The sequence below is a fragment of the Dufourea novaeangliae genome, unplaced genomic scaffold (assembly GCF_001272555.1).
Source record: "Dufourea novaeangliae isolate 0120121106 unplaced genomic scaffold, ASM127255v1 scaffold21, whole genome shotgun sequence".
Lineage (NCBI taxonomy): Eukaryota > Metazoa > Arthropoda > Insecta > Hymenoptera > Halictidae > Dufourea > Dufourea novaeangliae.
The window spans coordinates 1262282-1282997 of NW_015373910.1; the positions used below are offsets into that span (position 1 = coordinate 1262282).

General features: G+C 36.9%; 1 protein-coding gene across 2 annotated transcripts in view; it reads left to right on the top strand.

Moving 5' to 3' along the window:
• Positions 1-20716, top strand: part of LOC107194164 (membralin) — a 111108-nt gene that overhangs the window by 19255 nt on the left and 71137 nt on the right. For both annotated transcript variants that reach the window (XM_015583733.1, XM_015583734.1), the window contains exon 8: positions 7300-7383. In XM_015583733.1, the coding sequence (XP_015439219.1) occupies positions 7300-7383 (84 nt within the window). The remainder of the gene's footprint in view (positions 1-7299; positions 7384-20716) is intronic.

Genomic DNA, 20716 nt, shown 5'->3' on the forward strand with positions numbered 1-20716 from the left:
GTCAGCTTTTTTCGTAGAATGGTGTCGGATACCGTGAAGACACGGGACGAACGGAACATCATCAGGCCGGATATGATCCACCTTCTGATGCAGGCGCGTGACAAGGACAAGCCAGCGACCCAACAGATGACCATAGAGGACATCATAGCCCAGGCGTTCATCTTTTTTCTGGCTGGGTTCGATACCTCGTCGACGTTAATGTGTTACCTGGTCTTCGAGCTGGCGATCAATCCGGAGATCCAGGACAGGCTGCGGGAGGAGGTCGATCGTTGCGTCGCCGAGGGTAACGGCAAGATCTGTTACGATACTCTATTGAAAATGGAGTACATGGAGATGGTGACGTCCGAGGCGCTTAGGAAGTATCCGCCAGTGCCGGTCATGGATAGATTATGCGTGCAGAAGTTCGAGTTACCATCAGCTGGTCCAGGTTACAAGCCTGTAACCCTGACACCCACCGACATCGTTTGGTTCCCTATTTACGCGTTGCACCATGATGCAAACTATTTCCCGGAGCCAAAACGGTTTGATCCCGAACGATTCAGTGAGGCAAACAAAGACAAGATCCTGTCATACACGTTCATACCCTTCGGATTAGGTCCCCGGAAATGCATTGGCAATCGTTTCGCGTTGATGGAGACCAAGATTCTCATAGCTCATCTGTTGCAAAGGTTTCGCCTGAGATCGACCGAGAAGACAAAGGTACCGGTCGAGTTCAGCAAGGTTAATTTCTCGATGAATCCTGACGAGGGTTTCTGGATCGGTCTGGAAAAGAGGAACGTTTAAACTTTTCCGTGGATTCAGTCGTTTGAATGTTTCATGTAATTGTATGCCTGCGTCGAGTTGTTTTATAGGTTGCGCGAGCGTATTAGGTGTGATTTGGATGATTGAATATTAGGGCGTTTTGTTGTACCACAGACGAGGTATAGGAGTAGACATTTCATCCACTGTATTTTTACGGCCCACTTTTCTGGGGTTACATACCTCATTTCCATTTTAGTGTCACTACCCACCGCAGATTCACCGTTCTCAAAACGTAGAAGTCGCTAAAATCATTATTTACTGTCACTACCCAACGCAGATTTACCGTTCTCAAAACGTAGAGGTCAGTAAAATTACAGGCCTTTTCTTTGTCGGTACTACAGTTTTACGTGGGCCACCAACTCCTGTAAGGTGAAATGTTTACTCTTATACCTCGTCTGTGGTTGTACTTTAGAATCATAACTGGGTCGTGGACTTTGTGCAAAGTCATGCTTATGACAACAAGCATTTATGACAACAAGCAAAATAATTTAAAAATAATTATTTGATTGTATTGAAGTTCTCCTTTTATCGTGTGCTGCATCTTCGAATGTTATACAAATGCATAATATCTGCAGTCTTATAGATTGCGGGTGCTCATGCAAATTTGTATTTTCATTAATACAAGTATTATTGTAGTACTTGTTCGATTTCCACAGCTATGGTCGCAGGTAAAGATGGGCCAACCTCAAGCAATACGAAGTTGATCTGGAATACTTTTCTTACATTTAACCCTTTTCACTCAACTGTCGCCTCTGAAGCGACAATATGTATAGAAAATTAGAAATTCCGAGTGCAAAGGGTTAATTATGTCTTTCAGTTAAATAATTTTATTAATTTTTTTAACCTGACATGAAGTTGAATAACATTTTTAATTTATCTTTGTTTTCATAAAACATTTGCTGTCACAAACAATTATATAATTGTTATCTTCTTGCATAATACGTCTGTAATCTAATCATATGTGTTTTCAAATGTTCACCAAGCCTCTTATTAATCCTTTGAGATTCTTTAGAAAGTGTCACGATCCGACGTACTTAACTATTAACTATCTTACTTTACTGGCATGCTGATAGTTTAAACAGAATGAATGTTTTAGCTTTGTTTCATCAAATCTGCGAGTGAAATTTCACAAGTGTCGAAATTGGGGTGCTGTGATTTAGTATTTTAAGGAGGGAGACTCCGTGAGCCGTGAGCTGTGTCCGTGTGCTCACACAAGCAACGGGAACTGTGTATGTATACGGGATGCACGACAGAGACAATCGATTTCGTAGAAACTACAATATGCCTCGATAATTGCAAAAATGAAGTTTTCGCGTTTATAGCACTCACGGGTAGACTTCACTACAGGGTGGTCTGGTCCGTATAAACACCAATAAACACAATGCGTTGAAAGAAGTGGAATTTTAAAAAGTGTGGGAGTGAGACAGACGTCAATGAAGACACACAAGATGGCCGCTCAAGTCACATTTTGCCAAATATTACACGATTTAATGGTTTTCTCGTCAAAAGCAGAGCAGACCACCTTGCCTACCACTGTCACACTATTGTGGAAATGTGATTTTTCTTAATTTATCACTTCTGAAAGACGTATTTCGGTTTCTACGATTAGATGCGTTCAGACCCACGAATATAATACAAGGATTCTCCGCTGGGGGCGCTTACGGTATATGTTAACCACTTTGGCCATGTTACCATCATCATCGATGAAACTACAACTCAGTCGGTAAATGTAACCTCGCAACACGAAATACATAGTTCCGAACTGTATCGAGAGTTTTGTTACGCTGTTGCCACATGTCCTCCATTACAATTCTGCCCATCAGGAAAACGATGGAATACAGCTCGAGGCGAGATTTCGATTCTCGCCGAACGTAGGAAAAGAATGGCAAGAACGAAAGAGATCCGAGAACGAAACAATACGTACTAATGTGTGCAACGATAAACCTTTTTTATTCGTACTTGCAAGGGCGCTGATTTTTGTTAATCTATGAAATTACATACGAAATACGCGAAATAGTGTTCCGAAGGAGGAAATTGTAAAAATGACACTACATATACCGGGTATTCCATGTACAAAAAACATGGAATACTATACAAATTTTCTGTTTGAAATGATATTTATTTATCATTTATTGACATAATTGATGTATGCTTACTAGGCTGGCTCTTAATTTTCAATATCCGATTTCTTTTGCTCTCACCTCCTAGTATGCTTCCATTTTATGAAAAAATGATCCCTGAAAAAGTTTATTTCAATCGGACAACAGGAAAGGGTGCCGACTAGGCCTTAAAGTTTTGAATTTATTGATGTATTTGGAGATTACAAAACATTTCTCAAAAATGGTACGTATTATCGAAATTTTGTTCAAATAATATTAAATGAGCGTTAAATTTTCTATAATTTCTTCCTATATAATTGTTTCGTACTCCCATTCATTTGTAAGATAATAGCGTTTAAATATTGTAAATTCCGCATTACGCATAATGTAATGTAGAATTACGTTTAATTATCTTCGACTTACGACTACATGAAATTTAAATTTAGTATGAAGATTGTAGGTAGGTTTGTCGCGCTCGAAGAAAGGGTGGTGCTGCTGTAATCTTAGTTTTCATTTCACTTCCGTTTGTTCGTTTCGTGTCACGCGGTTACGACATGTTTTATGAAAACCCAGGTATTCTTCATTTTATGTTCTGCTTATTAGTTTAACGTTTATATTATGATAAGTACAAGTTTCAATAAATACGTTTTATAACTATAAGTGATGTGCATTCGTTGTAACAAAGATTATAATCCATTTTTTCTTACACATAGGTTGTTCGCAATCTTTTATGGATGGATTGTTTTTGAACGTTTTTGTGCATTGTGTCTCAATTTATAAATAGTTAATTATAATAGTCTGGAGATAATGAATTCCGTTTTTAATGTATACGATGAGAATGACATGTACACGTGTCGGGGAATTGTTAAACCTTTAAAATATAATGAAGAATGTAATTCAAGAATATGATTATATGAAATCCCATTACCTTCTGTCCTGATAAAAATGAAGACGTATAGTAGAAATTTACGTTTAATTAATCTTTATGGAGATTGATGTATTACAGTAATAACATTAACCTCGAAGTAAGTACACGTAATGTCAAACCGGTTTATCTAATCGCGCGTACGGAGCATTAGATTTGTTTACGCAGGCGAGGTTTAATCATGTTTTCTGCATGGCTACGTTTTGCGCTTCCGTGTCAGGTTATTCTGTTTGCTTTGGGCAGATTGCAGTTTATTATATTGCTCCCCTTTTTTTGGCCATCACACAGTTGCAACGCAATTATTGTTTCATTATGAAATAAATACAATCGAAAGAAGCGAGCACGCGAATTTCATTCAATTTAACGCACGAATTTAATTCAATTTAACGGAAGAATTTACTTTGTTTCACTTATCTCCTACCAATAAAATCATTTTTCTCACGTTGTAAACGCAAAATGTCAATTATTCATATACGTGTAATTGACAATTTGCAATAGTTAACGTTATCGTTCTTTAATCGGCCGGTTCAGAATAGCTGAGTATGATGTACGATATAAATAGAAAGCGTGGGTTCAATGACCCAATGTGTAATCTTCATTTGAGAGTTACTAAGTGTCCACTTCAGATTATTATTGTGCACTCAATAAGCCAACGGTTACCAGAAATTTATCACAGACCCATTATCACTTTAACCTCTAGCGTACGATCGTCCCATTCGTGATTTTGTTATTTGATTTGGCGCATGCTTCAGATCAAAGCAGCTGACACAGAAGGAGCCTGCACGTGACATACACTGTAAGATGAAAAAAATACATAAAAGTAAATATCAAATGATAAATTTAAAATAAATTGTTTGTAAATCATTTGAAAATCAGTCTGATTAGAATTTACACCGAAGGATGTGCAGATTAAATTAGAAGAAAATGAAAATAAAATGGCATTCTCAAAATTTATACTGAGTAACATGCAAGTGAAGTTATTTTTTATGCTGTATCTACTGAAAATTAGTCTAATTAGGGACTGCATCAAAAGGTGTACAAAAATTAAACTAGAAAAAGAAAAGCAATATTACATTTTGAAACAGATAACTTGAAAATTTACACTGATTAGCGTGCATTGGGTGGGGGGAGGGGGGTTGTTTCCTCAAGTTAATCGTTCGAAATACAAATTTGCATGGAAAAACATTGCGGAGGGTAACTCCTATCCACTCCTGGTATCGGTGTGTTTCCGATGTTTTAGGCAGTTTCGGAGCTGTCGAAGTTCTCGTCTTCCATTCATGTTTATTTCTGCCAGTCTGTTTTTGCTCCTTGCTCTATACCTTCCCTAGACTTTACGGGTAGGTTCTTTCGTCCCTCGAGCCCTTTCTCACCCATCATTTTTGCATTCCAATCGACGAGTTTTCGATGGAAGAACGGAATGGGAACGAAGAGAGGCGAGAACGTAGTCGTGCAACAATGGAAAAATAATTTGACGACTCACCTGGCCAAGAGGTCGAAGTTCAGATTACCGTGGACGAGGATGGTGGATGGGGGGAGTTTTAATAAGCAGTGGGAGTGTGGCTTAAGTGGGTGATATCTTAAAATCTAAAATTCATTAAATCGAAACCACAAGGTGGCGGGTGGAAACGTGTAAGGCGCGACGATACTCGAGATATTATAAAGTAGACACGGCATGCGTCGCCGTTTGGGGACAGCTGAACTTCTTAATTACATCGCCGTGGCCCGATTAAGTTATAGAAGAAAGCACCCTCGTGAAAGTTTCAGTCGTCCCTGAAAAATTAAGTACACGGCATACGGCTTCCGTGCAACTGACCCGGGGAGTAAGCATTTTTTAATTCAGGACTCGAATGAGTTTCACGAATCTGCGGAACAAGTTTTAATTTATGCTCGAACGTCGTAGTAGTGTGTAGAACGAAAGAGTTGTTTTTGTTTTTTCGAAATGGTATATAAGTCCACTTTTCTTTATTTCGAGATATTTAATGTTTTGTATTGTATCCTATTTAAAAATATTATTAAATGAGAATAATTTTGTTTTATGCCTTTAAGATTCCAAACATATTTAGTTTTATTATGTGATCATTTTTATAAATATTTTTGAAGTAACAGAAGGTTTGTCGTAACCGCAAGATTGACTTACACCACTTTTAAAAATATTTTGTCAAAAACGTGACTAATACCAAATTTAAATTTATATTTCAATTAAAGTAGACCTTTCTGAAATGGTATTATAAAATATAAATAAGAATAATTATAATAGAAACCATGAAAGTAGGTATATTATTGAATGTAAAAATATATGCATTTGATATACATTTTTAAGAATTTTATTATAATACGTTTACTAAAAGAACTATTGCAAGGATAGATAGTATTAATAATTTTTACTCATATTTTATTACCTAATTTCGCTTCGTAGCAAGTTTCTTGAAATATTCGTAGTGAACAGGGGCTATATTACACTACCGTTCAATAGTTTGGAAGCAGTTAAGCACAATCTTAAAAAGTCAAGTTACAAATTTTTTATTATAAAGACTTATATGTATATTTATTATACATGATAAAACCGACTTAACGAAAAAGTTATTCTTATCAAATGTTTGCCCATTAAATTGACAACCTTTATTTTAAATAATTTCCAATGAAATTCTGGGCATTTTATTTATTAATTTCCTAAAAGATTCTTTATTTCAATTTTTCCATTCTGCTTTAAAATACTCCCAGAATTGTGTGACACACACACACACACAAATAACAAAACATACACACAAATAGAATATGATAAAATAAAAAATTTGTTAGAAATGTGATTAGAAAACTTATTTTTTTCTGCAGATTGGTTAGGGTATGCAATATACTTTTTTACAGGCTACTTATTATAGTTTTTTCAAAATTTAACTTACACCACGTTACAAAAAGATGGCTTAAATATACAACCAAGATTTTCCAAATTTGTATTTCTAAGAGAATAACGATTACTCCGTGACATACATGGTGACCATAAAAAAGAGCGAATGGAATAAATTAATTGCGAATTGTATATAGATCACGTAGAGCAAGAAAATCGAAACCTTGTCTATCGTCTCGAGGCGTCGCCGTCGATCGAAAGTTCCCCAGAACTTAAATCGAGATCGAGGAACTTTTGAAATTAATTCTTATTGAGCTTTGAACCGAGTCGTCGAACGCGACACGATTTCTTCGCGGCCCCCAACTTGTGTAATAACCTTCCCCTTCGGAAACTTTTCGTCACCGAGCATCTAATAAATATTAAATTTGAACCGTTCCTCGTCGGGCATAACGATTTCGATACAATCTTCCCTATCGCCGTGCATTCATAGCGCGATGTATAAAACGACCGTTTTCATGAGACTCTTTAGACGCCTTGGAGATTCCAGTCCATTGCATGTAGCTCGCGAACGGAACTACTTAACAGATTTTTCATGTGAAATATAGGTAGTCCTTTTCGCTCTGTTTCAGTGGACCTGCTTCAAATGTTGGAGTTGAATTTAACGGTATCCTTTCCGGCTACATCTCTTCTCACGGTGATCCTGGCTCTTGTCGGTAAGTTATGCGAATTTTATTTTCTTTTTTTTTTTTTTGGACGAAATGTACTGTCTGTTTTAAAAGTCTCCGAATAGGAATTCAGTGACCAAGTGAAGGGCCATTTTGACTCGTAGTGAATATTTAATTATTCATAATTCTTTAACAGCCTAATAAAATTACGAATTGTGGTAAAAAAATGTATATCTTTTTATGTACTAAATTTCCGTGATAAAAAATGGAGCAAAAAACGTATTTCACAGCTATCTTTTTAATAATTACTGTTAAGGGGTTAACACCTAGATAAAACACGTATTCAACTGTGAAACAAATGCATAAAATAGGCAGTTTATCCGCAACACTTGTGTAAACTTTGGAATCATCTCTAATACTCATTAAAGATGACGAATTTCACGTTGTTCGAGATCTTTGGTCTCATGAGTCTCATCAATGCACGTAATATTTTGTCCTCCAATGTTGTCACAGTCATCTATTCTATTCGCAATATTTTGTTTCTTATGATTATTTTTTCCTATTCAATCTGAAAACCAAGTCGAAAGGAAAATGATCTGCGAGAATTTTGAACGTTTAAAAGCCTCCGTCCACCATGCTATTTGCCATCTTGGCGAAATTCATCCCAACAACGCTCAGTCCTGCGAATATTTTAAATTAATTTTTGATCAAATAAAATATTGTTTCGTATGAACGATTACTTATAAAATGTATAATTCAAATGGTGTTACGTTGAAATCTTACGTGTTTATGGATTATCCCGATACTTTGGGGACGTCACGAAAAGAGCGGAGGAACATTCAGAGGCGTTAAGATTCGCTAGCGTGGGGTCAAAGTTGGAGCGAGTGTATCAGGGTACCGAAGGTGCAAAATATTAAAGGCCTTTTTACTAAATCAGGGTCCTCTCTCGGTTTCGTTCCCTAGTTGATACGACGTTGGCTCAGTTACAAAGCTGATTGGCCGGGACGGTTAACCCAGGATTCTGCATAAATTTCTGATGAAGGCGCAACAGTTGGGTAACCCGCTCGGAGCCCATTTAGCAACGGTGGCGGCGTCGGTGGTTTCCCTACCACGGACGCCTATTTCCATTTCAACCCGAATCTCCTCTTCACGCTTCGCATGTCCGTCAGCGCCATCCAATTGACCTGCATAAAGTGCGATATCGCTAATCCCCTCGCAGGCCGATCCGACGCTTCTGAAAACCCTGATAAAATTCTGCTCGTAGACGAACGCATACCTCGAATTCCCCCTCTTCTTCCCGTCGTTTCATGGCCTCTTGAGCTGTTCTCGCGGCTGGAACTAACCGTATCCGCGATCGGTAGCACTCTCACGAAGCTAAAATTGAAATTTGTGTTGAGTAACTGAACGCTTCCGCGATCGAAGTGCTAGATCTACTGTTTTTTATCAAGTAACATTCAGTCATCGAATTGAGAGTTTTTCGTTTTTTTTTGTCCTTATTTGATACTAATGGGCGTGTGTGTTAACAGATATGTGTGTAAGGTGTAAATCGACAAGTACCTAGATCAGGTTTTGGTTCGGTGCATTATTATGTATTCAAAAAATCACCATATCAAACACCAGATGATTTGAAGTCGTCGATACTGTTGGCATGGCGCGAATTAGATGCGAGGACGCTTCAGAATTCGAATAATAACATGCACAGTGAATTTTCAATCTTATCAATCGTAATGTCCTAGTTGTTATTTATTTAAAAAAGGTTTTTATACAGGATATTATCGAAACTGCTTTACAAACTAGACGAAACCTAAATTGAGAAATGCCCTATTATTTTTAAAATTACAGCCAATATCTTACATTTTTCTACCGAAAATGATATTCTTTTTATTAAAAATTCAACGAACTGCGTTGATTTCCTGTATTAGAAACTCATCGAAGGTAATAAATTTGAAAAATTTTTGGTTGCCTTATAAATCCGACGAGCACTGTATTAGTCGCAGTAGTGGTAGAGTCAGAGATGGTCGAAATTGAGAAATGCCCTATTATTTTTATAATTACAGCCAATATCATACATTTTTCTACCGAAAATAATATTCTTTTTATTAAAAATTCAACGAACTGCGTTGATTTCCTGTATTAGAAACTCATCGAAGGTAATAAATTTGAAAAATTTTTGGTTGCCTTATAAATCCGACGAGCACTGTATTAGTCGCAGTAGTGGTAGAGTCAGAGATGGTCGAAATTGAGAAATGCCCTATTATTTTTATAATTACAGCCAATATCATACATTTTTCTACCGAAAATAATATTCTTTTTATTAAAAATTCAACGAACTGCGTTGATTTCCTGTATTAGAAACTCATCGAAGGTAATAAATTTGAAAAATTTTTGGTTGCCTTATAAATCCGACGAGCACTGTATTAGTCGCAGTAGTCGTAGAGTCAGAGATGGTCTAAATTGAGAAATGCCCTATTATTTTTAAAATTACAGCCAATATCTTACATTTTTCTACCGAAAATGATATTCTTTTTATTAAAAATTCAACGAACTGCGTTGATTTCCTGTATTAGAAACTCATCGAAGGTAATAAATTTGAAAAATTTTTGGTTGCCTTATAAATCCGACGAGCACTGTATTAGTCGCAGTAGTCGTAGAGTCAGATATGGTCAGTTTTCGTTCGGAAACTCGGTTCAGGATTTCTTCGTTCGCGACTTCATACGGATAGATCGTAGGGGTGCCACCAGTTGTTCGGCCAGTATCCGAGTAAAATGGCGACAGAAGTGGTAAATTTCCGGATTCGTACTAGCGATACTGTAAGGACTGCGGGGGTTCGTTCGCTGGCGCGCGGGCACACTCTCGTGTGTATATCGGGTTTACGGGGGGGATGGATGTAGAAGAAGGAAAGGAAGCCTTAGGGAAGTTGTTATCTGGAGTAATGGGTTCCGGTTCCTATGTCGTTTCCTGCCCTCCATCCGTCATCCTGCAGCTCTCTCTGGCGAGTACCGCCACGATTTCTCAGCCATTCTATATACATATATATGTTCGCCTCGTTCTCCTCTGTCCCGCTGTCTGCGGTTGTGCTCTCCTCGTCTGTCCCTCCTGTCCCATGAAAAGAACATTCAGCGTTATATTTCTGTCACGATAAACACTGAAACGAACGAAGCCAATTCTATTAATATAACGTGGGAAATTAGTTATCGTGTACAAGAAATTTATCGTCGTGGTAAATATGTAACCGCGACTCTGTGACTTTAAGCTTATCTTGTTTTCACGCTTGTTAAATATACTACTAATGATATAGTACTAATGAGACCGTTAACAAGAAAAAAAAATACATTGTTTGCGGGATAATGGAGTATCTGCGACGATGTCCCGATGTTGATACTTACCGGACCTTCTTGAGCGACGATAAACATATTAAACATATTGTTGTGTTCATTCGACAAATGATATATAAGACAAAATTTATTTTTTACTGTTAAAAACCAACGAATAATTTTCACAAAAAATACACTCGAAGTATTCCTCGAGAACAGTGTATATTCATCGGATTGATCGATTTTTTATTTTATGCATCGAAAGATAATAAAAGCACGGGGCTTAAAATGTTACTAGGTTTCCGGACGTGTCAGTATTATTTAGAAACAACGTTACTTTCCCTCCAAACCAATGTTATATCCGACTAAATCGCAGCCATTTTCGGTTGCTTTTAGTTTAGGATGGCGGCAAAAATCGATACAAAAGACGTGTTAGCGATTCGGTAACGGTCCCCGTTGCGCGCGGTGGCTTGATACGGATAGAAGCAAAGTTGTTTCGACGGGGTCGTAAGCAGATAAACGAAATAGCAGCGAGTGCAACATGTTCTGACCGTCCCTGAAAATGTGTTTACAGCATGTTAGGCGGTCGATCATGCGTCACTGATACGCAGGGGCGCCAGTGACTCCGTTCTTTGACGTTCCATTATGCAAAATCGTCTTCCTCGTCGTTCCCGGGGCCAAATGCCGTACGACACGTGGTCGATTTCACGTGAATTCACTCCGATGATACACACAGGTTCCGAGAAAATCACGGACGCAAACAGCCGTGAACGACGAATGGAACAACGAAATTTCCGAAGTGAATACAGAGAGGGTGTATCAGTGTAGCGAGCCAAAACTTTTCTGATAAAGGTGACCGGCCCGAAGCTCATCAGTGACCGAGACGGCAGTGAATTTACGAATCTTAGTAGTAAATTATGATAATGAAGCGAATAAATAATAGAATGAAACCTTTTCAATAGATCTCGAGGGAAAATTAATGGGTATAAGTGGTGGAATCATGGCAGCCGTCTTAATTTACGTTGTATAAATTAGGGTTGCCATTGACAGCCTGGCTGGCTTTTAAGGGACGCAATCGAATATGACACGCTGATTTTTGTGCCGTTGGGTATAAAGGTAGCATGTTGAGAAATATTTGACACGAATTTTTTTGTGGTTACTGACATTCACGTCTAGGAATTTAAAACAGCTCTAAAAGTTGTGGGTGATAATACATTTTCCGTAATACATATCACGAAAACTATTCAAGTTTGTTTATTTTTTTAATAATAAAAGTAATTGCTTGAATATTTTTTCGAAATACTTATAATATTTGTTTAAATAATTATTTTTTATTTTTTAGTATTTCGGAAAACTACCTCATCAGTTGTTTGTATGATTAGATAAAATACAATTTTTGTTAACAAACCTTTTTTTAGGTCGAATAGTCTGCAAGATATTAAGGAAAATGTATTTTTCACCCACGGCATTGAGGACTGTTTTTATCCCATAGATGTGCATGCTAACAGTTACAAAAAAATACGTGACAAGTATTTTTCAAAATACTACCCTTGTATCAAACAGCATATAAATCGACGTGTTATACTTGAGTGATGTCCTTTGTTAGTAGTCAAGTAATAAAATCTGGGATTTTCAGGTAGAAAGGTGGGTTTATATAATAATGAACTGTGTTAGCTGCAACATCGGTTTATTAATTCAGATTTGTTGTCCCAAATACATTTAACTGGGGAGGGATCACATCTCTCCGTTTCCAGTGGAAACGCGGTATAGAATCTGGAGTTGAGTAATAGTTATAGAGTAAGTTGTTAGGGTTAGATGGTTGAATCAACATAGAGAGCGTCATTGATCTACCCGCGTTCACAGAGCTTGAAACACGTGTACAATGCGCCGTACATATGTTCCAGGCAATGCAAACACGCATCTAAATCTGTTTTCCCAGTTTCTGCTTCCTTTGATCGTGTCTGCCTTATGCATATAATTTATATAGTTCCGGTGCAGTGAGTCGTATGTGTGAAAATGTGTAGTGGCTGGGACCGTATTTCTTGATTGAATTCGACACATAAATTGATCAACGAAGATGATCTTGGCTGTATAGAATGTTACAATTGAATAGAAACATATTAGTATCAATGTGCAATCCATTATTTTTTTGTTAAATAAGGAAGTGAAATACACTGTTTCAACCGATTAGGGGATCGCTACTGTATGTGATTTTATTGCATTAAAGGAACGAAAGAAATATTATAGGTTACATAAATCAACATCTTTTACCCTCATAATATTAACACTTGGTGTTGCTTTTATAAAGAGAATTTTTAGTAATTAAACGTTATATCGATGGGCTAATTATATTTTGTAGTGTAGTATGAATAAATAGAAATTTATAGTTTTGGGTATGAATAACTTTAGTGAATGAGTAAATCAAGTATTTATGATATTTCACTTATAACATCCACATTCGTTTCATCAAGGAACATTGTCGGTGTGTATACTTCTTTCTAATTATCAATTTATGTGTGCAAATTACTTTGTTTAGAGTAATCGCAAGTGAACAGACAGGGCTCAGGGATAAAAATACAGAACAATTCAAGAATTACTTAAGCTCTATTTATGAAACAATACAAGTTAAAATCTTTGCATATACATTTTGTCAGATTCAATTCTAACAATAGATGTAGTTATGTTTAAAAGAATATAAATATCAAAGAAATTCAATGAGTCAAAGTGATAGCATTTTTGTTAAAAAAATTTGGAAGTATAAATCAATTAACACTAATTAATATTAATTAAATTAATATACACAAATTACAAAGAAATATAAGCAAATTAATATTAATTAAAGTAATATTATTCATAATAATTAACCGAATATTAATTAATTTGATTATATTCCAAGTTTTCGATAAATGTACTATCACCTTGTCCTGTTGAATTTGTTTCACGTTCATATTTTTTTAAGTAAAATTAAATCTATTTGTAGAATTTAAGTTCATATCGGTCACAGGTATATGTCAACAAAGACAATCTAATAAAATGTACATACCTATATACAATAATACCAATTCTTATTGTATTATAAAAAGAAACTAAGTCATTCTTAAAATGTGCTATATTTGTGTCCCTCGTTCAAAATAATAAGAGGATAAGGTAAATAAATATATCCTTCGAAAGAAGCGAGCTTTCAGGCAATAAAACGATCGCGGAATTGTGTCCATTGCTCTCTGTAGTATCATTACAAATCACAGGCGACGAGATTATATATAGAGGGGGTGTTTTACTTCAATTTTGACAGATTCCATCATACCCAGATCAGAAGGATTAAAAGAAAAACAACAAGAAGTCAAACGCACTTGTCCTAATTTCGATTTGAGCAAGAGCAAGCCCGTCCAATTTCGGACTCCATCAAGCTCGAGTAGGTACGCTCGGTATATGGGTTTCGTTCGATGCCGATGACACGTAAGCAATGGCCGTGCACATTCGTCCTCCGTTTAACCACGTTACGAGCAAATAGTTTATTTCAGTTACGTTGCAGTTGGCGGGATACCTTGAGATAAGCTTGATAAGAAATCTTCCCGTATTTATCACTTACCGTAATCCAGATTTTTTCGCGTGGACCGATGATGGTTGACACAACAGACCAGTATAAAGAGCTACAAACATTTATCTTATCTTACTATCTTACAATAAATTTCTGATTTTTCCGGTAGTAACAATTACCCGATGTTGTAGACATTACAGCGTTCCATATTGTCCTCTGAGGATGCTGCAACGTACGTTAACCCATTGATTGTTCACTGAAATAATCAATTATGTGGTAAAACAATGGTTCAGTTTTTTTTTTATTACTTAAATCCCTTGTAAGTTCTGTAAATAATACGAAAATATATGTTGTATATGTTTGTTGTAACACTAAACCTACCATGACCCGTCAAATGACCGATTTTTCCGTTCTAATTCCTACGTTTTTAAAGAGTTTCGTAGGTTTAATGTTAATTTTATCTTACCTATTTTTTAGTGAATGCTCCTTGTATGATGCACTGAAAAACAATCGTCATATCGAACGCTAGACAATGGAGTATTTATTTTGACCATAAAGGATACAACTCTCATTTATAAATGTTGTAAATCAAATATTCTGAAGAAATAAAACTACACGTTTGATTCGTTTGACGGTCAAAGACATACTGGGGTACGCGACTAGAATATAATAAATTAAGAATGCTTTTGCTTCCAGTTATTCGATGGGTTTATTCGTTATGTTAAAATGTATCATTCTGTCTGAACCTCTTATAAAATAAACCATTTATTTTAAGCATCTTGGGTTGCCCACACGAGATACGAAGAATACGCTCCGGCCCTTTTCACGTTGTCCATACGACGTACGGACTAAATGTCCTTGCACTTTTCATGTTGTCGGTACGGCGTACGGACTGAACGTTCAAAGGGTTAATAGAGTGAGGAATCACGAAGTTCGTCGAAGTCAATGTTCACGCATGATCGATCGGCACCGCCGATACCAGCGCGTACAGGTGCGAGACGGTGTGAAACGGATGCGTTGCGCGCAAACACCTACGTGCATACGCGTCGCACGCACACCCACACCGGTTGGGTACGTCTGTGTTGTCAATCACGACTGCGAATTAGTTTTGATGGTACGGGGTTGTCGTGAAACCAACGTGGCGGAAATTATAATTATGCCATGGTTACAGGTCGCGCTAACTATACAGGGTGGCTTTCGCGGTGGTGATCTTAACCCCTTCAATGTTGATTAAAATGAAGCACAGTGGTCTGAAAAAGCGTTTTTACTGGCCAAAAGTCAAAATGTCATTGAAACTTTCTAAGAGTTGGTAATCAGGTGTTTTTACGGTCATTAATAATTGAATTTGACACCAAAAATTCGAAATTCAAGATGCCGGATTCAATACTATGCACATATGGTCTGGAAACACGCTTTTCATGGTCAAAATTAAAAAGACACACATACTGACTTTTTTCAATGTAATATATTAGAATTATTCAGTGTAACTAATATAAGTAATATAATGTAATTATATAATTATATTATTTATTTTATAATTACAATTATTTCATTATATATAATTATATTTTCGACGTTAATTCCAATTATCCGAAATATTAAAAAAAAAAATGTTAACCATTTAAGTCCAAGCCGCTATTCAAGTGTCAAGCGGCCTACGTGCCTGGATACTATTCAGACGCCAAAATACCGCGGGCTTCTATTTTTTAAAAGTCATACACATTAAAAGGTTGCAGGAGATAGCACCTAAAATGTATATGCTCCTCTTAGCAATTGTTTAAACTTTCATATAAAACAGGTCTGATGCTAATTACCCTTAATCATTTTTTTAAAACCTTTCTCAAAGTCTAAATTGCTATAAAGTTACATTGTTTGTACACAATTTGGCTAGAAACCACAAAATTCATGAAAGAATAAGAAAAGGTAAATATTGCGATTAAGTTACCGTAACGTAGCTTATATTAGTTTTCGCTGTTGCACAAGTCATTGCCATTAACATATTCACAGTTCAATGATCTACGCGTGAGTCAGGATAACTTTTACTCAGGAGTCAGTGAACCGTATGTGGGTTAAAACTGTTTCGCGCGGGAGTCAATGATCGATGATTTCTTTTTCAAAATGTCTTTTCCAGATGCGTCTGGAATGTTACGTGTCTCTGGGTTACGAAAAACTAGTTTTATACCTTTCTACATGCTATAAATGTAATCCATTTATCACCTTACTTAATACGTCTCAAGGCAACCGCAAAGGTGTTAACATCCAAACAGGTGTGACGGGTGGCTTTGTTCGTGCGTACATTATGCCGCTCGAAACAATTAGAATATCATACATACAGCAGGAAAGTTTTTTTATAAAAATAAAACATAAATCAATCTCGTTTCTATCGCTTCGTCACTTTGCTACAATCTAGGGTAAGTTCGGAAAAGATGGACCATGTTTTTAAAAATGTCCGAAAATCGGATATTTTAGAAATAATAAATATTGTTAAAATATTTCTATAAACTTCGGTATCAAGTTTACAGACACACTCAATAACTTTCATTAAGTTAAAACAATACTAGCAAGTAGTGTGATGATTATGTAGTTTTCGAAATACGTTTCTGGTCCATCTCTCCCGGACTTACCGTATTAGTTACTTTGAGCAGTGTATAATTTACGACATTTATCGTTTTTCTTCTTTTGTAATTAATATAATTTTCAGTCGAGTTACTTCTTTTCTAATTAACATAATGTTCAGTCAAATGAGTTTTTATTATATGTGATTATAATTTTCGATAGTGGATTGTATTCGAAGGATAATTATTATTCGACTTATGTAGAGATTAATAGGATCACTTTGGGGAATTGAGTCGCGACATAGCATTCCTCGAGATCGTCCATCGAGAATACTGGGCGTTTTATTCGATTTTCTGGCAGGTCGAGTCGATTTCAATGTGAACCGTTTAGATGACGCGATCTTCGCGTATATGCGTGTCCTGAACGACTGATACGTGTACGTGCAACGATATTTATACGGTTGCAAATGGATCGGCTTTACGGCCGTATTTATTGACATCGAGACGGGGGCAAGAAACATGGCGTTACGCACGGGCCCGCCATTTAATTTTCTTTCAGTTTATTTCATTCTGTTATATACACCAGGGATTATAATATACATAGAGAAACACGGTTACAGCCAATTCAGACGATACGGTTTTTTGACCGATTCGATACTTCTGCAGAATCGGTAATAACTAAAAGCAGCATTCATGCGATTTATTATTATTTATTATTGTTTGTTCCACAGCTATTATACAATATACTGAATCCATTAATTCATATGTTTGGGAGCTGAACGTACGGTGAACATACAGATACATGTGAACGATGCTTTCGGTTATTACTAGACTGCAGACTTGCATTTATAGCATGCAGTAAATATTAGTAAAAAAAAAAAGTGAAAAGATACATACGATTACAGTAAACCTAGCCAACGCTGACACGATTATTTGTATTTAGCTGTTTAATTTTTTATTTGTTATATACGTATAGCTTATTGGCAGTATTATTCTCTTACTAAATCGATAATTAAAACAAATAGGTAATTTTTTGTCACGTTTTTTGTAAAATAAATCAATCCTAATAAGTAGTTAATACCGAAAATGATAAAGAAATTGATCTCCAAAGAATCATTACCATCAAGTTGTTATAAATTTTATTCAGTACTGTGCATCGAACACGGTACCATTACCATTGTCACGAGTCGAGTCGCCGCTGTTCTTCGCATAAAAATCGAGGAACGTTCCCGTTAACAGTTTCCATCCAGTCGTGTTCACCGTCTTCCGAAACACCGAGAATTTGTTCTCAAAGTAACGAGGATCCCCTTGATCGGTTCTTTCGCCGGCGGAAAAATGCCGGGCGACATAAATTGGGAGCGTTTTTCCCCGTGCAATTTCAGCGGCGCACCAAGATTATCGAGCCGTTCTCGTCGGTAGTTGCTTGAGGAATTTTAACGTCTTTATAAAAAGTCACAGGGGGAAGAGGAAAATGTCGTGGCGCGCTGGTTCCTGGCCGCGCTCTCGGCCAGACCCCCCGACGCTCTCCCTCTCCCGGTCGGCTTACCTGGCTGAGGTAATGTCCGGCTAGTATGCATTTAAATGAGTGCATTATCCGGCGTTAAGATCATTTCGGCGTGGGCCTGTATGTAACTGATTCATGGGACCCGAAGTTGTTACGCGAAATGGTGATATTTGCGACATTGATCCTTGAAACTGTCTGCTTAGACTTCCTCTAGAAGACCCCCTTTATTCGGGGGGGCTTTCACGAATCTCTTCTATTGCCTAGAGGTGTGCGTGTTTATGTGAATTGAAATTTTTCTATTGGAATTTTACGAGTACGGAAATTAACACAGTTAGTATAGTATTGGGTGCACCAATATTCCAGTATACTTTGCCAAAGGCAATAGAATAAGGGGGTTAAATGTGCCCTTTAATCAAATTCAAGTAGCGACGGGTCATTTACTACTTTATCACAAAAACTAATGTGTGCCAAGTTTCAGCTTTGTATTTCGACTGGAGGAATAGTAATGGATAAAAATAAAAAATCACGTTTTTGCTCGATTTCTGCTATCCTATCACGCAAAAATTTTGAAAAAAAAAAATCAGGGACTTTTAGGTATCGGTCCACATATTATAGACATTTTTCAGATTTTTAAATTAAAAATTCAAGCTGTGAACAATAAAAGAACGCGGAAAATGCTGAAAAAGGCCGATTTCTTTGCGTATTTTATTTTTCACGGCTCGAATTTTTAATTTAAAAATCTGAAAAATTTCCATAATATGTGGCCCGATACTTAAAAAGTCCCTGACTTTTTTCAAAATTTGTCATGCTATAGGATAAGAGAAATCGAGCAAAAACGTGATTTTTTATTCCTGAATGAAATGTTATTCAGGAATATCTATTATTAATGAGTACACTAATTAAACACATTATTGAAGATTGTGCACAACATAGTCAAGATCAAGGTCATACACGAGGTTGCCCTTTCTACATAATTACCCATGCAGAACAAAATACAGTATACAGTATCGAATATATTTTTGCGAATATCTCGGAAATTAAAGCCGAGCGGTGGTAACATGTATAGGGAGAAGTTATTCAGAATAATGACCTTGACAACATATTTCAAGGTCATTGAAATCGATGAGGATTGTCCTATTCCGAATAATTATCAAAACTATACCTATCCCATGATCAGCTATTAGTTAAAGATCTTAGCCAATGGGTGGCATTCTTTTCAGAATCTTCATTTTCTCGCTGTATCGTGCTCATCGTTATTCACTTCTTCTCTGTAACCCAGGGGCCGTGGTAGCCCCTAATAGTTCCGTGCAAAAGACAATACAACGTGACTGTTAGTTACTCGAGAGACACTTTAGTTCGCGAAGTTGTCGCCTGTCCATGGATCAATGTAATTAACCAACCGGGCTGTTAGCGAATAATTCTTCATCCTGGCACTTCCAGAAGGCAGGGGGGCTGTGACACGTTGCGGGCCAGTCGATTTGTACCGTTCCCGTGTCGCGTACATTTGGGATATAAACCGCTGGGGAGGACACTCGTTAGCATTCTCCCGGCGTTGGTTTTCTTCTTGTTTCGTCGCGCGGTGTCCGATCAAGAAACTAATTATCCGAGGTCACTCCCTCGCTCTAGAAACTATTCATTCTGGTCGTCGCGAGCTGCCCTCATCCACTACCACCATCTTTCCTCTGGCGCGACGTATCGACGTCTTCTCCTCGTCATTTCTTAGGTAATTCCAAGAGAAATGTAATTCTTTTTTTGGTACGTAGGATAGACGAGAACGAACAATTAGTATAGAGATTTTTATAGAGTAAATTACGGAAATTGGAATTCCATGAAATGTTTTACTTCATGGAATTAAACTTTTGAACATGAAGTCCTTGCTTTCTCGAGGACTCTGTTAAGTTTTATATAAAGTAGAAGACTGACAAGGAGTGTATTTTAGGTGTCCGCCTCCGATTGCTTTGGTTTTCGGATATGTTTTAGAGGACCGAAAAATAAGAGATACGTATTTTTTTATAGCGGCCCGTTTTCATATTTAGGGGGTGAAACCACCCCTCAAAGTTTCGACCCGGAAGTACTATCTCGAAAACCAGAGGAGATACATGAAAACTTTCAATTGGTGGCTTTCATGGTTTTTTATGTACAATAAATTGGTGTTAACAAATTGTCAAAAATACAATTTTTGACAATTTTGTCGAAACTTTGAGGGGTGGTTTCACCCCCTAAATATGAAAACGGGCCGCTATAAAAAAATACGTATCTCTTATTTTTCGGTCCTCTAAAACATATCCGAAAACCAAAGGAATCGGAGGCGGACACCTAAAATACACTCCTTGTGAGTCATCTTTATTAAGTATGCTCCATGGGGCACATGGATAATATGCTCGACTTGCTGAGAATTAAAGTTGAGATGTAATCGTCTGTGAAGGGTTCATAAGTATTAAGACATCTGGTCTGCACGAAAAAATATGAT